Genomic DNA, 17,724 nt, shown 5'->3' on the forward strand with positions numbered 1-17,724 from the left:
CATTTGGTTATGGTGTATACTATGTTTAAGGTGCTATTGAATTTGGTTTGCTAGTATATTTTTAAGGATTTCTGTATTGGTGTTCATCAGGGATGTTGGTCTGAGGGTTTTCGTAGTGTCTGTCTGGCTTAATTTAACTTTTAAAATGTCATTTACATGTTTTAATCTTTAGGAAAGTTTAAGGTTAGAATTTAAATAAATTTAGTTTACATATGTATGACTCTTCTGTTATTGTCATTGTGTAGAATTAACAAATGAAGAACCAACCTCTTAAATCTGAAATAAGAAATGGAGAGTATCCATACTGGTTTATAAACTTCATTGTGAAAGCATATTTGATTTCTGAACTTCCAATATAAATATAATTCAAGCCTATGAATTGTATACTGTGGGTGTTAGTAGAAAGGTTAGCAGTTTATATCAAGTGGATGCTAATGCTAGGTATTTTAACAGGTTGTTATCTAACCAGAAATAGAAGGCACAAAAAATATTAAATATGTAGCTTGTATGTTGTGTTTCCTGGTCATACTAAAATGACAATATTTTTGTGCTTACTAGTAGTAACTGAAAATATACACTTTAGATTAAAATTTCCCATTATCCTCTATAAAGTGGTTTTGCTTGTTTACACTTTGCTTTTATTGTTGTTTGTTAACTGAATTGTTACCTTAGTGACAGTTGTATCTCCCTATTCCTGTGACTTATTAATAAACACTCAGTATTTCATTTAGATACTTTTTGTACTACCTTGAATAAATAAATGAAAGTTTTGATATAATCCGAGAATATGTGAGATAAAAATGTGGATTTCCCTTAAAATCCAGGTAGGATTATCCTTATTTTCATTTACTTTGCTATCACATCTGCTTTGCTATCTGTTGCTTGAAATCTGCCAGTGAGCTAGTGGTGCCCAATGTGAAGTGGGTTTGATGGTGATAATACTGTGCTTATACTGTATACCATTTATAAGTATTTACACATGAATTTAGCTCATGGTTGTAAATTTGGTTTTCAGATCTAGATATTCATTTATATCAGCTAATTGGGTCTCACCTTTGAAATGTTGATAGCCACTACACCCAGTTGTAATTATCTCTGTTTATTCATGATGTCTTAACATACAGAAAGTTCTGTCAGTGGGGGCATGTATATATTTTTAAATTAACTCAGTGTCGAAAGGTAGGTATGGTATTCTGGTATAAGTTAGATGAAGAGTGAGCATCGATAGTATTTTTAAAAATTACTCATGATTTAGCTATTGACCTTGGCAGACTGAGATAAGAGTTTAAGGTGATAGTTTATGGTAAAACAAATATTCTGTTTTGATGTTTAGCTTGATATTTATTTTGATATTTATCTGTTTTGATATTTATTTATAAAAGTCACCTGCAGCTTGTTAGGACACACTGGGGAACCAGCAGACTTGGAATTAGATAGTTGATACATGTCCAGTATATCAGGTATGATATGATATCCAGTGTCTAGCAGCAGCCAGTGCCGGTATGGTAGACAGATGGGAGGACGGTGTGGCATTCAGATTAGGGCATCTGGAGAGACACAGAGATGCTGTTTTTAGGGTGGGTTTTGGGCAGGAATCCAGTTCATGGGATGGGGTTGGTAGATAATTTATAGCAAGAACAAAGCAGGGTATTGATCCTGGGATGACTCAGACACAGGGTACAACTGAGTACAGGGTGAAAGCGTAGCGGGTCTGCAGGAATAAAGCAGAAGCTTTTTCTTATCTTCCTCCCCTTCCCCTGCCAACACCCCCCCTCCCCCAACTGGTAGTACTCATTTGTTGCAAAGTTGAGGAGTGGCATGCTAGATTTTCTACAGAAATCAGAATTGATGGCCAAGATCTGGGGCAAGCAGAATATGTAGGTTGGGCCAGGTGATTCTAATTGTGTTTAGCACTGGAGTCGTATTTGGAAGGTATTGGGGAATGTGGGTAGACAAGGAAACTAGCAAGATTGCTGAGCACCTACTATCACATACTTAAAAATAGGAGGGGAACAGGTGGATGTTTCCAGTTCTGTCTGGCTTTAGTTTCTGGCAATGTGTAGTGATAGCATATCTGTGTAGACTGTGCCCCAGCTTGCTCCTTCCCCTCTTCCTGAAGTAGAAGTTGTTTCTGAAGTGTCGTGGCATTGTGTTCAGTTTGTCTACTTATTTGAGAAAGTCCTTTTACTTCTGGCCTCCCTCTTTCCTTCTGTATGTTGTTTTTTAAGTTTGTAAGGGCAGATACTTGACCTATCGTACAGTTAATTAGGAAATGTAGGTGGGGTCATTAATTCTCTGAAGTGCCCAGATTTCTTCTAGTCCTACCATTTCCAGATTACCTTTTCCTGTGCTAAAGCAGGTGCTTTCACTAGAAATTCTTAAGGACTCCATCCAGGTTTATGGAAACGAAAATATATTTGCAAATGATACACGTGGTAGCTACGATATGAGTATGCTATCAAGAAATGTTTTGGTTGAAGTTTTGTTACTGGTCTGGGTGTGCATGATCATTGCTTGATTTGTCATTCTTTACACCTTGTCATCTCCTTAGAAGACTATAGCAGAAATTGGGGAGATAAACAGAGGGAAGAAAAACATCTTTTTGAGCAAGGAGAAATCTTTTTTTAAGAAGGTTATTAATCATTAAAGGGACAGTAGATTTTCTTCTTTTGAAGGTAAGTATTTACGATTAGCAGTTTTTTGGTGAGCTTTTCATTTCTTGCCCTATGTACTCAAAGTTGCCACGTATCATTTGACATAAGGAATGATAATAACTTTCCTATTTTGGTTAAGTGTTCTGCTGCAGGAACTAGTTTACCTTTTAACATTCATGACCTCAACCTAAATGATAGACTCCTGCCAGTTGGCTTCTAAGAAAGTAGATAGGCCAATAAAAGCATACCTATGTTCATAAAGTTTTTGGGGGTGCCTGGGTGGCTCAATTGGTTAAGCGTCGGACTCTTGATTTTGGCTTGGGCCATGATCTCATGGTTTGAGTTTCAGCCCTGTGTGGGGGCTCCACCCTGGCAGTTCGGACCCTGCTTGGGATCATCTTTCTGCCTCTCTCTTTGCCGCATCCCCCCTCAAAATAAATACATCAACTTTAAAAAAATGTACAAAAAGTTTTTCTTCCCTGCTAACCTTGAGTAGATGAACATGGTAATGATCATTTTATGTGAGCGCTTGGATGGCTCTGTTGGTGGAACATGCGACTGTTGATCTCAGGGGTCGTGAATTTGAGCCCCACATCGGGAGTAGAGATTACTTTTTAAAAAAGATCATTTTGTGATAGAACTCGGATTTTTGTAAATACTTTGAGATTATGGACCCGAAATATGAATAAATCAGCAGAGATAGTTTCGTAATTCCTCAGATAGTTCAGATTTTAAAAGATGACATTAAAAAAATACATCTCCACCTACATAATTTACTTTTTCCATACTAACAATAAAATTGTGAGTTAAAAATGTGAAAATCACCTATATTGTCACCATCCTGATGGTTTTTTTGAATGTTTATTTTTTTTGAGAGCGGGAGTGTGCCTGCACACCTGCACAGCACAGGCAAGGGAGTAGCAGAACATGGAGAGAGAATCCCAAGCAGGTTCCCCACTGTTGGGGCAGAGCCCAGAGCTGTCAGTGCAGAGCCTGACACAGGGCTCAAGCTCACGAACTGTGAGATCATGACCTGAGCCAGAATCAAGAGTGGGATGCTTAACCAACTGAACCACAGGCATCCCACCACCCTATGTTAACTGTTCTCCTTTGCTGCTGCTTTTTTGTTGTTAATATTGCATCCATTGATAGAGGGCTTTGATGTATAAAACTTTACCCATGTTGCTACACAGTCATCATAAATAGTTGTAGAGAATGAATGGTATATTATTTGTGTTTCTGTACCGTAAGTTAATAAATGGCTGGACATTTAGGTTGTTCCTACTTTTAAGTGTTTATATTATAGTGATGGTGGCATTTCAGAGGGTTATATGTATTTCTTAGATGTGATTCTTAGAGAAGGATGTAATCCTTTTGAGAAGAGTGTTAAGATAATAGATTAGCATGTTTGTATGTGCTGAATTTGCTGGCCTTTAGCAGCTGAATGTTTCTCCATTTTTAGGGACATAACACACGTAGTCATTTTAAATGCTCCCCTCACTCCCTAACAATATGTGGATTCTGAGGGACCTTGTTAGTGATGGCTCTCTGTTTTGGAGCTTTTTACTTTCTGTTTTGAGACCACTTGGGATTTGAGTTAAAAGAACTTTGAAACAATTCTTTTACCAAAAAATCAAAATTACTCTAAGATTTTTAAACAATATCATAGGAAAACATGTTTTTTGTATATTTTTACTTTTTTGGGGGGTAATTTTAATGAATTTATTAGCAGGTGATTCAAAGTTAATTATGAAAACATAATGACATTTTTTATATATTTGTGTTTGTATGTTCTAGTTATAGGAGTCTAACAGGTTTTCACAAGTGAGGGAAGATTTTGTTATTGAGTGAATTTAACATGGAATGTAAATTTTGAATAATAGGCCATAAACATGTATTTATTATAGATAACTTGAAAAAGCTATGGTGATCAAGTTTTAGCTTTTAGATCTTTGTTTATATCAAAAGAAGTGTTGCTGAGAGCATTTACTTGAATTTAATGTATAGAATTGAAAATATATAATCACCTATTACCTTTTATTCTAATAATTATGTGTGAATGTATTTAACAAACCTTTAATGGCAGTATACTAATACACTTGAGCTTAAGGAAATGGTTTTACTTTAGAGTATATTCAAACTGTCTACAAATGTGTTACTTAGTTTTCTACAGTAAGGAGAAACAAACTAATTGTTATTATATGTATTTTTTTCTTAAAAGGAACATAGTGATTAAGAGCTAAAGCAAATTTCATTTCTGTGCATTATCTTCCAAAGCTTTTGGAATGTTAACTCTTTTATAGTAGTTGCAGAGAATTTGTACATGTGCTAAGAATCAGTTTTTCCTTGACACTAGGTGAGAGCTCCACCTTGTGATCTTTGAGCATATTTTTTAAAAAATTAGTAACCTATAGTAGTCCAGAAGTGGTGTGATACGTTTGATCATCAGACTCTTACTTTTATTTGAGCATTACATATTCTTACAGTTTTGGGTTTTCCAACCTGGGACAAATGTTATTAAGTATATTTAAAGACTTTGTTTATATAAGTTTTTTAATGTAAGTCTTTGGGGGAAGCAACTGTATTTATATACAGCTGTAGACATTTAAAATAAAAAAATTTATAGCGCTTTCTACAGATAAAAGTTTATATTCTTAAAAAAACCCAGTGCTAATTTACCCCTTGATTCCCCCTCCCCTTAAAGAAGTACAAAGCAGCTTTAATATATATAATGTTTTGAGCTATGAAGAACTGTTTTGGTGGCAAATTGGTTATTTAGATAGTGATTAAAATAGCAAAAACTCAGATACAGGCAATTTGGTATTTATGCTTAATAATATTAGGTGGCAGTATAGATAGGTGCCTTCTTGTAGAAATATATTTTCATGTTTATTGGTACAGGTAGTTCCATAAGGGTAAGGATCTCTCCTGTTCAACACTGTGCGCCCCAGTGCGCAGCACTGCATTTGGCACATGGTATAGATACCTTTAATTGGTTGGATGGATTTTTAATAATTAGAAACTTATTAGAACAAATATTTAACCAGGATAGGGAGTTGGCGAGTTTAATAATTTTTTTCTAAATCTATTAGACCGTGTCATGGTATTTCTTTTTAAAATACAACTTGTAGGGGCGCCTGGGTGGCTTAGTCGGTTTAGCATCCAACTTCAGCTCAGGTCATGATCTCATGGTTTGGAAGTTCGAGCCTCGCATCTGGCTCTGTGCTGTGTTGACAGCTCAGAGCCTGGAGCCTGCTTCAGATTTTGTGTCTGTCTTGTCTGTCTGTCTGTCTCTCTCTCTCTCTCTGCCCCTTCCCTGCTCGTGCGCTCTCTCTCCCTCCTTCCTTCCCTCCCTCCCTCTCTCTCTCTCTCTCAAAAATAAACATTAAAAATTTTTTTAAATACAATTTGTCTGAGAGACTTAACATCTTCATAAATTCCATTTTTCCTTAGTGTTTGCTGTGGTTTCTAATTACCAAATCCATGTTAGTATAGCCCTGTATACTGAACAAATTAATTTGACCTGGCAGAACTTGTACACTAGAAATTTGTGCTATTTAGAGGAATGTGGTAAGTGTATCATATAATGCTTATTTTATTTAGTGTTCTCTGCTTTTCAGAGCTGATGCATTCTTTATGTCCCTTAGGAGAATATATTTATGAACTACTTTTAAAAACTGTGTATTTAAGGAATGCAGCAAGTTTGGTTTTATAAAGTGCTTGGGGGAGGGCTGAGGACATTGCAGGTAGGCAGACAGAACAAGCACTTCATTTCCATCTTGCCATCTAGATTGCCTGGTTAGTGTTGGTTGGAACTTATTAGCTCTATACTTCTCCAACTCCTTTATAAAAAACAAAATTGTTTCTTAAGAAGTAATTTTTTTTTTTTAATAAGTTGGGATTTTTAGGAGGCTAGAGTGCATCCTACGTGTGATGGCAAGCATCAGAGTTCTGGTGTGCTACTTAGATAATTCCTTAGGTTACAATAAGAATAAAATCAGATTAACAATTTAGTGGTTTTAGAGGAGAACAATCCTGGGACCATGATTTAGTGCAATGAGAAGACCATACTAACGGTCATACCCAAATAAAGATTTTACAATATGAGTACTCTTCAGAAAAAAAGATCAACTCAAAGTGGCAGTATAGACAACCCCTGATTATTCAGGGCTTGATTTGTGGATTACTCATTCTTCTTGTTTCTCTTATTACCTCATTATTTTGCTGTTCATAGTAGCTTCATTAGAGTGAGCTAGGAAATGTAGTGTTTTGAATTTCTATTAATTGCATATTACTAGCTATTTATGATTTTTAGAGACTTAATGGAAAAAAATGGGGCACCTGGCTGGCTCGGTTGGCAGAACATGCGACTGTTGATCTCAGGGTTTCAGCCCCACTTTGGGTGTAGAGATTACTTTAAAAAAATCTTAAAATTAATGGAAAAATTGAATTATCAGTTTCTTGTATAATGTATTTATTGGGAGAGATCATTAGAAGTTAATCAGTATGCAGTATTTTAGCATTATTATTTTTGGGGAGCATAGAGAGTGCATGTGTGCGTGCGAGCGGGGGAAGGGCAGAGAGAGGAGAGAGAAAATCCCAAGCAGGCTTCGTGCTCAACACAGAGCTCAATGCGGGACTGAATCTCACAACCGTGGGATGGTGACCTGAGCCAAAACCCACAGGTGGACACTTAACAGACTGAGTCATCCAGGTGCCCCATAATGTTTATTATTAATTAGATATATTTAGTCTTATCTGCTTTTTCTTTAGGTGGCCATCAAGTACTAGATTCACATGGAAATAAAAGAAAAACATAAGAAAATTATAAAAGAAAGTTACACACAAGATTAAGAGCTTCAGACCCAGCCTATTTTTTCTTTCTTGTTACAGACAGACTTATCATTTACTTTTAGATCATTTTCTCATTTAGGATCTGCATCTTTGACCTTCAAAATTAGAAATAATATCCTTCCTATGGCCAAACTAATCTTATTTTGGTCACAAATGGCATCATCTGTTGTCTACATGACATTATTGGTATTTAAATTGATTGTAAGTTCCTTGAGGGAATAGATCAGAGCTAACATTTTTTCCCCTTCTCTTTTCAACACAGTGTGGTATTATCATGACATTATTTATTAATAAGCAAGACTTTGGGCTGCTTCTTTTATTATAGAAGAACCTGCCTTTTTTTTTTTTTTTTTTAAGGTAGGCTCTATGCCTAACATGGGGCTTGAACTCATGACCCTGAGATCAAGAGTTGCATGCTCTACAGACTAGGCCAGTCCGGCACCCCTGGCTAGCTCCTTTTAACTGTAGGGTACATCATCAGCAAAAAGCTGCAGAATTTTTAGGCGTCTTGTATTATGGTTTTAAACTTGTCATAAAGATTTTAGGACCAGTAAAAGAGTCATATCCTGTTCCTAGTTAGGGCATACATCTCTTTAAGCCAGGCTAGAGAATCATAACAAATTTTAATTATTTAAACCAGAACATTTATTTGTAACTAATTATTGAAATCCTTAAGATGAAACAGATGCTGCAGCATCTGCCCTCTTGGGTTTAAGTGTTGTTCTTTCATGGAATCCATGCTGGAATCTGCAGTATACAATTTTTAGGTGCCTCATTTGATCAGTCCCAGTGGTATTTCATCTTTTAGCCTTGGCACTCCAGTTATACTTTCTCTTCCCCTTGGCAGGATTATTTACTACAGGTTGGCTTTTTTTTTTTTTAATTTAAATTTCTTAAAAATATGTATTTATTTTTGGGAGACAAAGAGACAGAGTGCAGGCAGGGGAGGAGCAGAGAGAGAGGGAGGCATAGAGCCTGACGTTAGGCTCAAACCCATGAAGCATGGGATCATGACCTGGGCCGAAGTCGGACGCTTAACCTACTGAGCCACCCAGGCGCCCCACCACAGGTTGACTTCTGAAGGTGGTAGGCCGTGGAGCCACGGTGGCGGCACAATGGGGGCGTCTTATTGCCACGCTTTCCAAATGATTACATCCCCTTCATCATCTCGTTTCTGTGCCTGAGACCAAAGAGAGAGAATCATAACAAAATTTAAGAATAATTGTCTGTATTACAGTGTTTTTTCTTTGTAACTGTTGTTGCTACAGTGGGGCTACATCTGTTTATAACAAATCCACATCTAGAAAAAGCAGTCAAATGCAAGGGGAAAAAAATCCTTATTTACTAAAGGACAGTAGCAGGCACTGGGAAATTTAGTTTTTGTTTTGTTTTGTTTTGTTTTTGTTTGTTTTAAGATTTTAAGTAATCTCTATACCAGAACTTACAACCTGGAGATCAAGAGTTGCATGCTCTACCAACTGAGCCAGCCAGGTGCCCTGGAAATTTAGTTTTTGAGTATGGATATCCTTCCCAATATTTTTCATTTGTTTGTAATAAATATGGCATCCCTTCCCTTAAAGGAATTGTTTGTCTTAGAAGAAAGAAGCAAACCATCATTTTACCCACGTAAATATATGAATATATTTCTGACATTGGGGTGTTCCAGAAGATGATAAAGAAATGATAGCAGCTCCAGAAATACCAACTGATTTTAATCTACTACAGTAAGTATATTATGAAAATTTTTAAATACTTGCTTTTTCCACGAAATGGGAAATATAGTATATTAATTTCAGTTAAAGTTAGTTCAGAAGATCTAACATATAAGATAGAAGATAAGCATGTAACTTTGAAACAGTTTATATGAGTGCTGGTTTGTCTCTGTAACAGCAATTCCATGGTTTTCTGTACTATGTGTTAAATTTATTTTTTAATTTATTATTTTGCCATGCGATTCTTTGAATCTGTACTTGGTTTTACAGTAGCAAACTGTTTGAGGGAGTGCTGTGAAATTCTTAAAATGTACAGTGTTCTCATTAGTAAGGAATATGTACCACATAGTAGCATTTAGGATGTAATATCAGATTTTTGTTATAAAATCCAATGAGAATAGGGTAAAACAAATCTGGGAGGGTAGGATATACTCTTCATATTTTTTTCCAGAAACAAATTACATGCTTAGTGGTCCATAAAGTAACTTCAACGTAGGTATTTTCTTTTACCCTTGTTCTAAAAGCTACCTATACTCCTTATTCAACTTCTATTCTAACTACTTTTTAGTATTTGATGTAGGAAGGAATTTGAGCTACTGTATGTAATAGTAGTTTTCACACTAAGCTGCAGTTTCCTGAGGTGCCTCAGTGAAAAGTGAAACTTTAAACTGCCTTTGGATCCCCTTAACTTTACACACATATACACCATAGTATATTTGCTGTTGGAATTTTTATAAGACTTGATTTGAAAATAGTTTGGTTGCTAAAAATTGTGAAAACATTAGATAGATACCTTTGTACATAATGGTTGCCAGTGTCTACTTTTGATGCTGTATAGATTTTCATGTTTATTTATAAAAATTACAAATTTTTAATTTTAATTTTATTTTAGAGAGAGAAAGGGGGATCACAAGCAGGGGAGAGGGGCAGAGGGAGGGAGAGAGAATCTTAAGCAGGCTCCATGCTCTGCATGGAGCCAGACTCAGGGCTTCATCCCACAACCGTGGGATCATGACCTGAGCTGAAATCATGAGTTGGATGCTCAACCGACTGAGCCACCCAGGCGCTCCTAGGTTTTCATTTTTGAAATAACTTTATTATTTTCAGTGGAGACTATGGGGGGTCTACTGGGATGTTGCCAATATTTCAAAGTATGTTTTTTAATGTGACTTCAATCCCAGTGTTTATTAATTGTATTTTAAGATTCTTGAGGGACATTTCTTATTTTTGTTTGAGGGAGGATATGGGATAGTCTTAGGAAAAAATAATTTTTGGTTTGACTATTGTAAAATTAGGAAATTTCTTAAATTGTTAATTAATATTGGAGCCAGTTAAGACTGTATATAGTATAGGGGCATCTGAGTAACTCAGTCGGTTGAGCGTCCGACTTTGGCTCAGGTCATGATCTCGCAGTCTTTAAAGTTCAAGCCCCGGGTCGGGCTCTGTGCTGACAGCTCAGAGCCTGGAGCCTGCTTCGGATTCTGTGCCTCCCTCTCTCTGCCCCTCTCCCACTCCCACTCTCTCTCAAAAATGAGTAAACGTAAAAAAACATTAAAAAAAAAAGACTGTTCATATTATAAACTAGACTACTATTAGAATATCTCAAGTAATTAAAGACTGAAATAGGATAATGGATAAGTGGGAATTGTTGTGGAGGTAGAATAGCACTATTTGGTGGGGGATGAGATGGGAGCCAGGGTAAAGAGAAAGGAGTGGGTGGTTCAGTCATATGATAGATGACTCATGAAATTTCAAGCCACTAAAAGGTTAACCTCGTATGCTCCATAAACATACTAGCATAGGCTATTTTACCTAGGATAGGTGGTGGTGTTCTTTTGATCTTAAAAGCAGAGGAAAACACTGGAGGAAGACAGACTTTCAAGAATATTTCTTCTCTGGTTGGGGATATTTTATAGACTCTTATCCTGATTACTCCAGATTTCTTCATAAGGTTCTCCAGTTTGTAATCAAACCTCTAGTGGCTCATTCTTTTAGTTGGGATAGCCTGGAGATGAGGATTAGGAGTGTAATTGAGCCTGTGATTACTCTGTGGCCATTGGAATATTGTGAAGACTAGTTATTGTTTGCAGATTTACTGCAGTTCCTGAGCTCTCTAAGAGAGATGGTGTCCCACAGATGTCTTGGGAAGGAAGAAGTATTATTTATATTCAGCAGATCCTTAAAAACATTTTTTTTTTTTGCAAGACCATATAGGTATGTGGGGAGAATATTGATGACAACAATCTTCCTAAGATGTAACAGGCATGAGGTTTTCAGGGTTAATATTATAGTAGTCGTTTAGGTTTTGGTGCATTAACTCTGGGAAATGGTATTTATTATAAGCCCTTTCCTCACAGCATTATAGGAGATAGTTAAGATTGCCACTATCTTCAGTACATTGTTTAAATTACTTTGTATCTGAGTGCTATAAATAGTAATTTTTTTCCCTGCTAGCACCTTAACCATTATTATACGTATGTAAAGTATTCCTACCTCATAGCCTCCGGACAACTGGTTATTGTGGCAATAAAAATGGAAATAAAAGAAATCTAGTTAGAGAAGACTAGCTTTAGAAAGATAGCTTTAAATTTTGATTGCATTTATTTTAAGCAAAACTGGTATGAGGTTTACATATTTGGAGTGGCAAACTTTTATCTTGTATGGGTGTGGCTCAATCCTAAAATCCATTATGACCCAAATTCCAAGTATGCCTTGGCTTAAGCATTTAAATGAGATTATGTTACTACTATTTAGATACAGAGACCCATATTTACATATATATGAAGCATTACACATATGTATTTAAATTAGTCTTCTTCCTCATGTGTATGAAAATCCAGATAATACAAAACACCCCACCTTCTCCAAAATAAAGGACTTTACTTCTTGTACGAGAATGAAGAGACTTGAGAGATTTCATTCTTTCTTGCATATACATTGTTTGTAGATGAGAAGATTGAGAGATTGTCACTTAAGATCACACAGTTTCTTAGTACTAGAATCAGTTCTCCTGACTATAGCTTACCACCTCTTTATTTCAAAAAGGATTTTGATCAATTAGCACACCTGTATTTCAAATGGCTTAGTTTGTAAAAATGTTTTATATATACCTTTCAGAAATACATGTTTTGTATAGTTATATTTAGACATACAAATATTTTTTGAGTGAGAGAGGAGTGGTCAGAGGATCCTTAATATTGCTAAAATTCCCTAATATTAAGTTCATCTAGTTCTTAGTGTTAAAATACAGTTTTCTGAGCACAGTGGTGTTTCAATCAGAAAATGAAACCAGCAATTACAATAGAACACAATTCCTAGGGTTAAAATTTTGAGAACCATTGGTTTTGTTTTTGTATTTTGGTTAAAATTAACAAAATAAAAATGTTTTGATATTTGTGTTTTAGATTATTGTTTTTGTAGTTATGTAATTTTATGTTTGGGAATGTGCTGTGGTATGATGCTTTGGGGAAGCATCTTCATTATATTTAATGAATAAGAATTAATTGAAAATAATTAATTGAAAAGAATAAATCAAACCTTTCTGTTAGAAAATATGGCAAAAATTATTAACTCCACCAATGTTTTTTTAAAAAGTTGTATTTATTTTTGAGAGACAGTGCACAAGTGAGGGAGGGGTAGGGAGAGAGTGGGACACAGGATCTGAAGTGGGCTCTGCACTGAGAACATTGAGCCTGAGGTGGGCCTCCAACTCACAAGCTGTGAGATCATGTCTTGAGCTGAAGTCAGATGCTCAACTGACCGAGCCACCTAGGTGCCCTAAATTCCACCTTTATTTCTAAGGAAATGTTTTTGTTGTTTTTTTTAAAGTTTATTTATTTATTTTGAGAGAGAGAGAACATGCGTGCTGGAGGGGCAGAGATGGAGGGAAGGAGAGAATCCCAAACAGGCTCCCTGCTGTCAGCACAGAGCCCGATGTGGGACTCGATCCAACGAACCATGAGATCATGACCTGAGCCGAGATCAAGAGATCAGATACTTAACCAACTGAGCCACCTAGATGCCCCTATAAGGAAAGTTTTAAATAATTGCTTATCTTTCTGTCACAGGGAGTCAGAAACACATTTTTCTTCTGACACAGATTTTGAAGACATTGAAGGAAAAAACCAAAAGCAAGGCAAAGGAAAGGTATGTACAGACTATAACTTTATTTTGGTTCTTAAGGTCATTTGTACACACACACACACACACACACACACACACACACACACACACACAAATATAGTTTTAGTTGTATCTCAGATATTCTATTTTGTTTTTTTTTTTAATTTATTTATTTTGAAAGAGAGAAAGGCAGGGAGAGAGAATCTCAAGGAGGATCTGCACTGTCAGTGTGGAGTATGATGCAGGGCTTGAACTCATGAGCCATGAGATCATGACCTGAGTCCAACTCAAGAGTCAGACTGACTGACTCTTGCAGCCCCAGTCAGATAGATACTCTCTTTTAAAAATGCTTTTTTCCTGGATTGGTGTGGTAAACCTTCTGAACACATATGGTTTCTTTGGCTTCTAGGTCAAATATCTTTTTTTTGAGAGAGAAAATAAAAAGGGCAGCACAAGCAGGGAAGGGGCAGAGAGAGAGAATGAGAATCCCAAACAGGCTCTGTGCCATCAACGCAGAGCCCGATGCAGGACCTGATCCATGAACCATGAAGCAAGAGTTGGACGCTTAAAATCAAGAGTTGAATGCTTAACTGACTTAGTCACCGAGGTGCCCCTGGGTCAAATATCTTTTGATTATCTATTTCCACTAGTGTAAAGTTGAAATTAATAACACATCATTGTTTCTTTTTTTAAAAAAAATTTATTAAGTTTTTAATTTTAATTCTAGTATAGTTAACATACAGTATTACATTAGTTTTAGGTGTCAGTATAGTGATTCAATAATTTTATACATTACTCAGTGCTTGTCATGGTAAATGTACTCTTTAAACCCCATTGCCTATTTCACCCATCCCTCCACATACCTCCCCTGTGGTAACCATCAGTTTGTTCTCTATAGTTACGAAGAGTCAGTTTCTTGGTTTGTCTCTCTTTTTCATTTGTTCACTTGTTTCTTAAATTCCGTATAGGAGTCAAATCATATGGTATTTGTCTTTCTCTGACAGACTTATTTCACTTAGCATTATACTCTCTAGCTCCATCTATGTTGTTGCAAATGCAAGATTTCATTCTTTTTTATGGCTGAGTAATATTCCATTGTATATACACGCTACATCTTCTTTATCCATTCGTCTATTGATGGACATCTGTTGATGTGCTGCTTCCATAATTTGGCTATTGCAAATAGTAGTAAACATAGAGGTGCATATATTGTTTTGAATTAGTGTTTTTGTGTTCTTTGGGTAAGTACCCAAATCGTTAGTGTGATTACTGGATCATAGGGTAGATCTAGCTTTAGTTTTTTGAGAAACTTACATACTGTTTTCCACAGTGGCTGCACCAGTTTGCCTTCCCACCAACAGTACACGAGGGCTCCTTTTTCTGTACATCCTTGCCAACACTTGTTTCCATTTCTAATAGATTCTTTTGTAAAGCACAGTATGCTAAACACAATGTAATATTTTGTTGGCTTTACACATGAGTAGTCAAATATAAAGCAAAGCAATAATAAGATGTCCTATTCTAAAGATGTAACCTATAACCAGTTCAAGTCTAATAGGTTACAGTTGACAAGAGTTTCACTTTTTATAAATAATGCCAAGGATAAAAACTAACAAAGTAAGGTTCTGAGTCAATAGAATGCAAGTTTAGAATATGAGTAGTTAGCCTGAGAGCTCTGGACAACTTGGTGAATGGGTGAATTATTTTGATGATTTGGAAAGTACACTTGACCCTGTGCATGTGTGTGAATACATTGTACAAAAGCTGATTCATTTTTGTTAACGATTTTCTTTCCCAAAATGAATTTTGGATTTATATTTTCTTATGACATATTTACTTAAAGTCTAAATAACAGAAATGTAAAATGAACAAAGTAAAATTTCCCTATAAACCTATCATACAGAGGTAATGTATTATTTAAACATTTTGATGAACATACTTTTTTTATACATATACCTGTCTATAAACATGCACGTAGAATTTTACTTAAATGGGTTTATACTATGCAGACTGCTTAATTTGCTTTTAAAACTCAATAGTATGTTGTCAGCAGCTTTCCTATCAGTGAATTTTTGCTGTAATTTCTAATGTTGTCAAGGCATCACATTTTATGTATGGAATATAATTTATTTAACTAGTCCTTGGAATATATTTTTAGAGTTCACATAATCCATGTTTCATAATTTCATATGCTTTTTTAGTCTGTTAAAAAGTGGAAGTTTTGAGACAGAAAAAGTGTGAATGAATAAAATGTTAACTCAGAACTATCCAAAGACAACTATAATTCTAGTGGGTAGTTTATGGTTTATTCATTATAAATCCATGTTTTCTTGTTCCACAAATATCTTGCAAAACTAAAAATCTGCTTTTGACTTTGATTTCATTTACAAGGTGGGATAAGACTAACAGTGGCATCTGAATAGAGGACTCCCCAAAGTTACTGTGCCACAGGTTAACTTTATATAAGCCACTGCTATGAGTGAGGTGTTAGGGGTCAGGTCAAGGATTTATTATAATAGTAACTTGGCGTTTTTTTTTTTTTAAGTTTATTTATTTTGAGAGAGAGAATACATGCGAGGGAGGGAGGGGCAGAGAGGTGGGGAGAGAATCCCTCAGATTCTGTCAGCACAGAGTCTGATGTGGGGCTCGATCTCGAACTGTGAGATGATGACCTGAGCTGAAATCAAGAGTCAGATGCTTAACTGACTGAGCCACCCAGTCGCCCTGGTAACTACGTTTTGACACTATACTATGTATATCCCAAGCACTGTGCTAATAATATTGTTTGTTTAACTAATTTAATATTTGAACCACCCTGTGGATTAGAAATCTTCCTTATTTTTATAGATAGGAAACTGTGGTCCAGAGGAGCCCGGTGCTTAAAGGATTTGAGCCCACATGTTGAAAGATGGTGCTCTTAATCCACTGTAGTATGCTAGCTCATAGTCTTTCTTTAGAGATGTTTTTCATCTAGAAGATTGTACCCAGGTTAGCATGTTTACTTCTTGTACTTCCTGTGTTATCATTCCTTGCATGTTGTTTTCTAGCATAGCATATTCATTGAACCATTTTAATTGTACTAATTAGTTTTCCATACCAACAGGGAGTATTGAAGCATGTGATAGATAGATTGCAAATATATAGTTCCGTTTAATTAACATTAACATTTTATACTTTTCTAGTGTACTCCCGGTAGTTGATTTTTTCTTTCACCCTTATCTGAAATCCTTCTACTGGGGACAATAACCTTTCATTCTACAATTAGTAATTAATGACTTAGTTTCGCAAAGGCTGCGTCTCATTAAGAAAGTAATGTAAGTTAACAAGTAATATATTTCAGTTGTTAGGAAGGAGTTTGAAGTAGTTATTATGAGTAGGGTGGTTTTGGACTCTTGAGGAAGGACCCTCGATGGAACAAAGTATAGACCCATACGGGCTGTCAGCAGAAATACATTTGTAGACCTGGCGGTAGATTGGGGGTTTGTAAACTATGACCTGTTTTTATACTGCCCATGAGCTAAGAATGGCTTTTATATTTTTAAAGGGTTATAAAAATAAACAAAGAACATGTGACAGAGATGGAATGTGGCTTGCAAAGCTTGAAATATTTACTGTCTGGTATTGTACAGAAAGTTTGCCGATCCTTGCTCTAGATCATAGAAACGTGTAGGTTGAAAAGAGACCTAGAAATCATCTATTCTAATCTGTAAAGATTTAATACAACTCTGACATTTTAGAAATGAGGACTCTGAGTTAGGGAATGACTTGCTTTTCTATAACAAGGTATAAAGGCCGTGGGAGGTATTTTATAACTGAGGCATGTAGGCAACCTTTTCACTGATTTATGAAGCCCCCAAACCCCCAATATTGACAGCTTCCTTATAAAGGTCCTCTGTTTCCCTAGTGTTCATTAGCTGAATTTTCATGATAAATAAGTGTTGAGCTATCACCAGTTGTACAGAGGAACATGATTTTTTAAATTTGAATTTGCCTTCACTTATCCAGAATGAGAATCAGGTTGATACACCTGTTCATCCTTTTTAGAATTCCTTTGTCAGTCCGCCACAATAATTTGTAAGACTAACAATAGAATTTAAAAGTTTGAACTAAATATGAGCTACTTACTTGATGAGGTGTTTTGTTATTCTTGCTGCCCACTCTAGTCTGCACCCTAAAGTATACAACCCTATGAGTAGGCACAGTTTTATCCTCACTTTACCAATGAGAAAGTCTGCAGCGCAGTGTGGTTAAGTAACTTGCCCAATATCACTCAGCTGATAGGAGTAAGAATTTGGACCCATGCAGTCTGTCAGTCTGCAGAGACTGTGCTCCTAACTGCAACCTCATGTGAGGTGTCCGATAGGATAAGTAAACAAAATGAT

At 36.0% G+C, this 17,724-nt stretch overlaps 1 protein-coding gene and 1 pseudogene across 12 annotated transcripts in view; one reads left to right on the forward strand and one right to left on the reverse strand.

Annotated features, from left to right (window-relative positions):
* STAG2 (stromal antigen 2) overlaps nucleotides 1-17,724 on the forward strand; it is a 152,746-nt gene that overhangs the window by 56,207 nt on the left and 78,815 nt on the right. For 11 of the 12 annotated variants that reach the window (XM_049644827.1, XM_049644821.1, XM_049644818.1 and 8 more), the window contains 2 exons: nucleotides 9,089-9,232; nucleotides 13,288-13,366. In XM_049644827.1, coding sequence (XP_049500784.1) covers nucleotides 9,189-9,232; nucleotides 13,288-13,366 — 123 coding nt within the window. In that variant the 5' untranslated portion in view covers nucleotides 9,089-9,188. Of the gene's footprint in view, nucleotides 1-717; nucleotides 2,676-9,088; nucleotides 9,233-13,287; nucleotides 13,367-17,724 lie in introns of those variants that run through there. The other variant, XM_049644824.1, reaches the window with a different exon arrangement.
* Nucleotides 7,883-8,805, reverse strand: LOC125931385 (60S ribosomal protein L37-like; annotated as a pseudogene).

This window comes from Panthera uncia, chromosome X (assembly GCF_023721935.1).
Source record: "Panthera uncia isolate 11264 chromosome X, Puncia_PCG_1.0, whole genome shotgun sequence".
Lineage (NCBI taxonomy): Eukaryota > Metazoa > Chordata > Mammalia > Carnivora > Felidae > Panthera > Panthera uncia.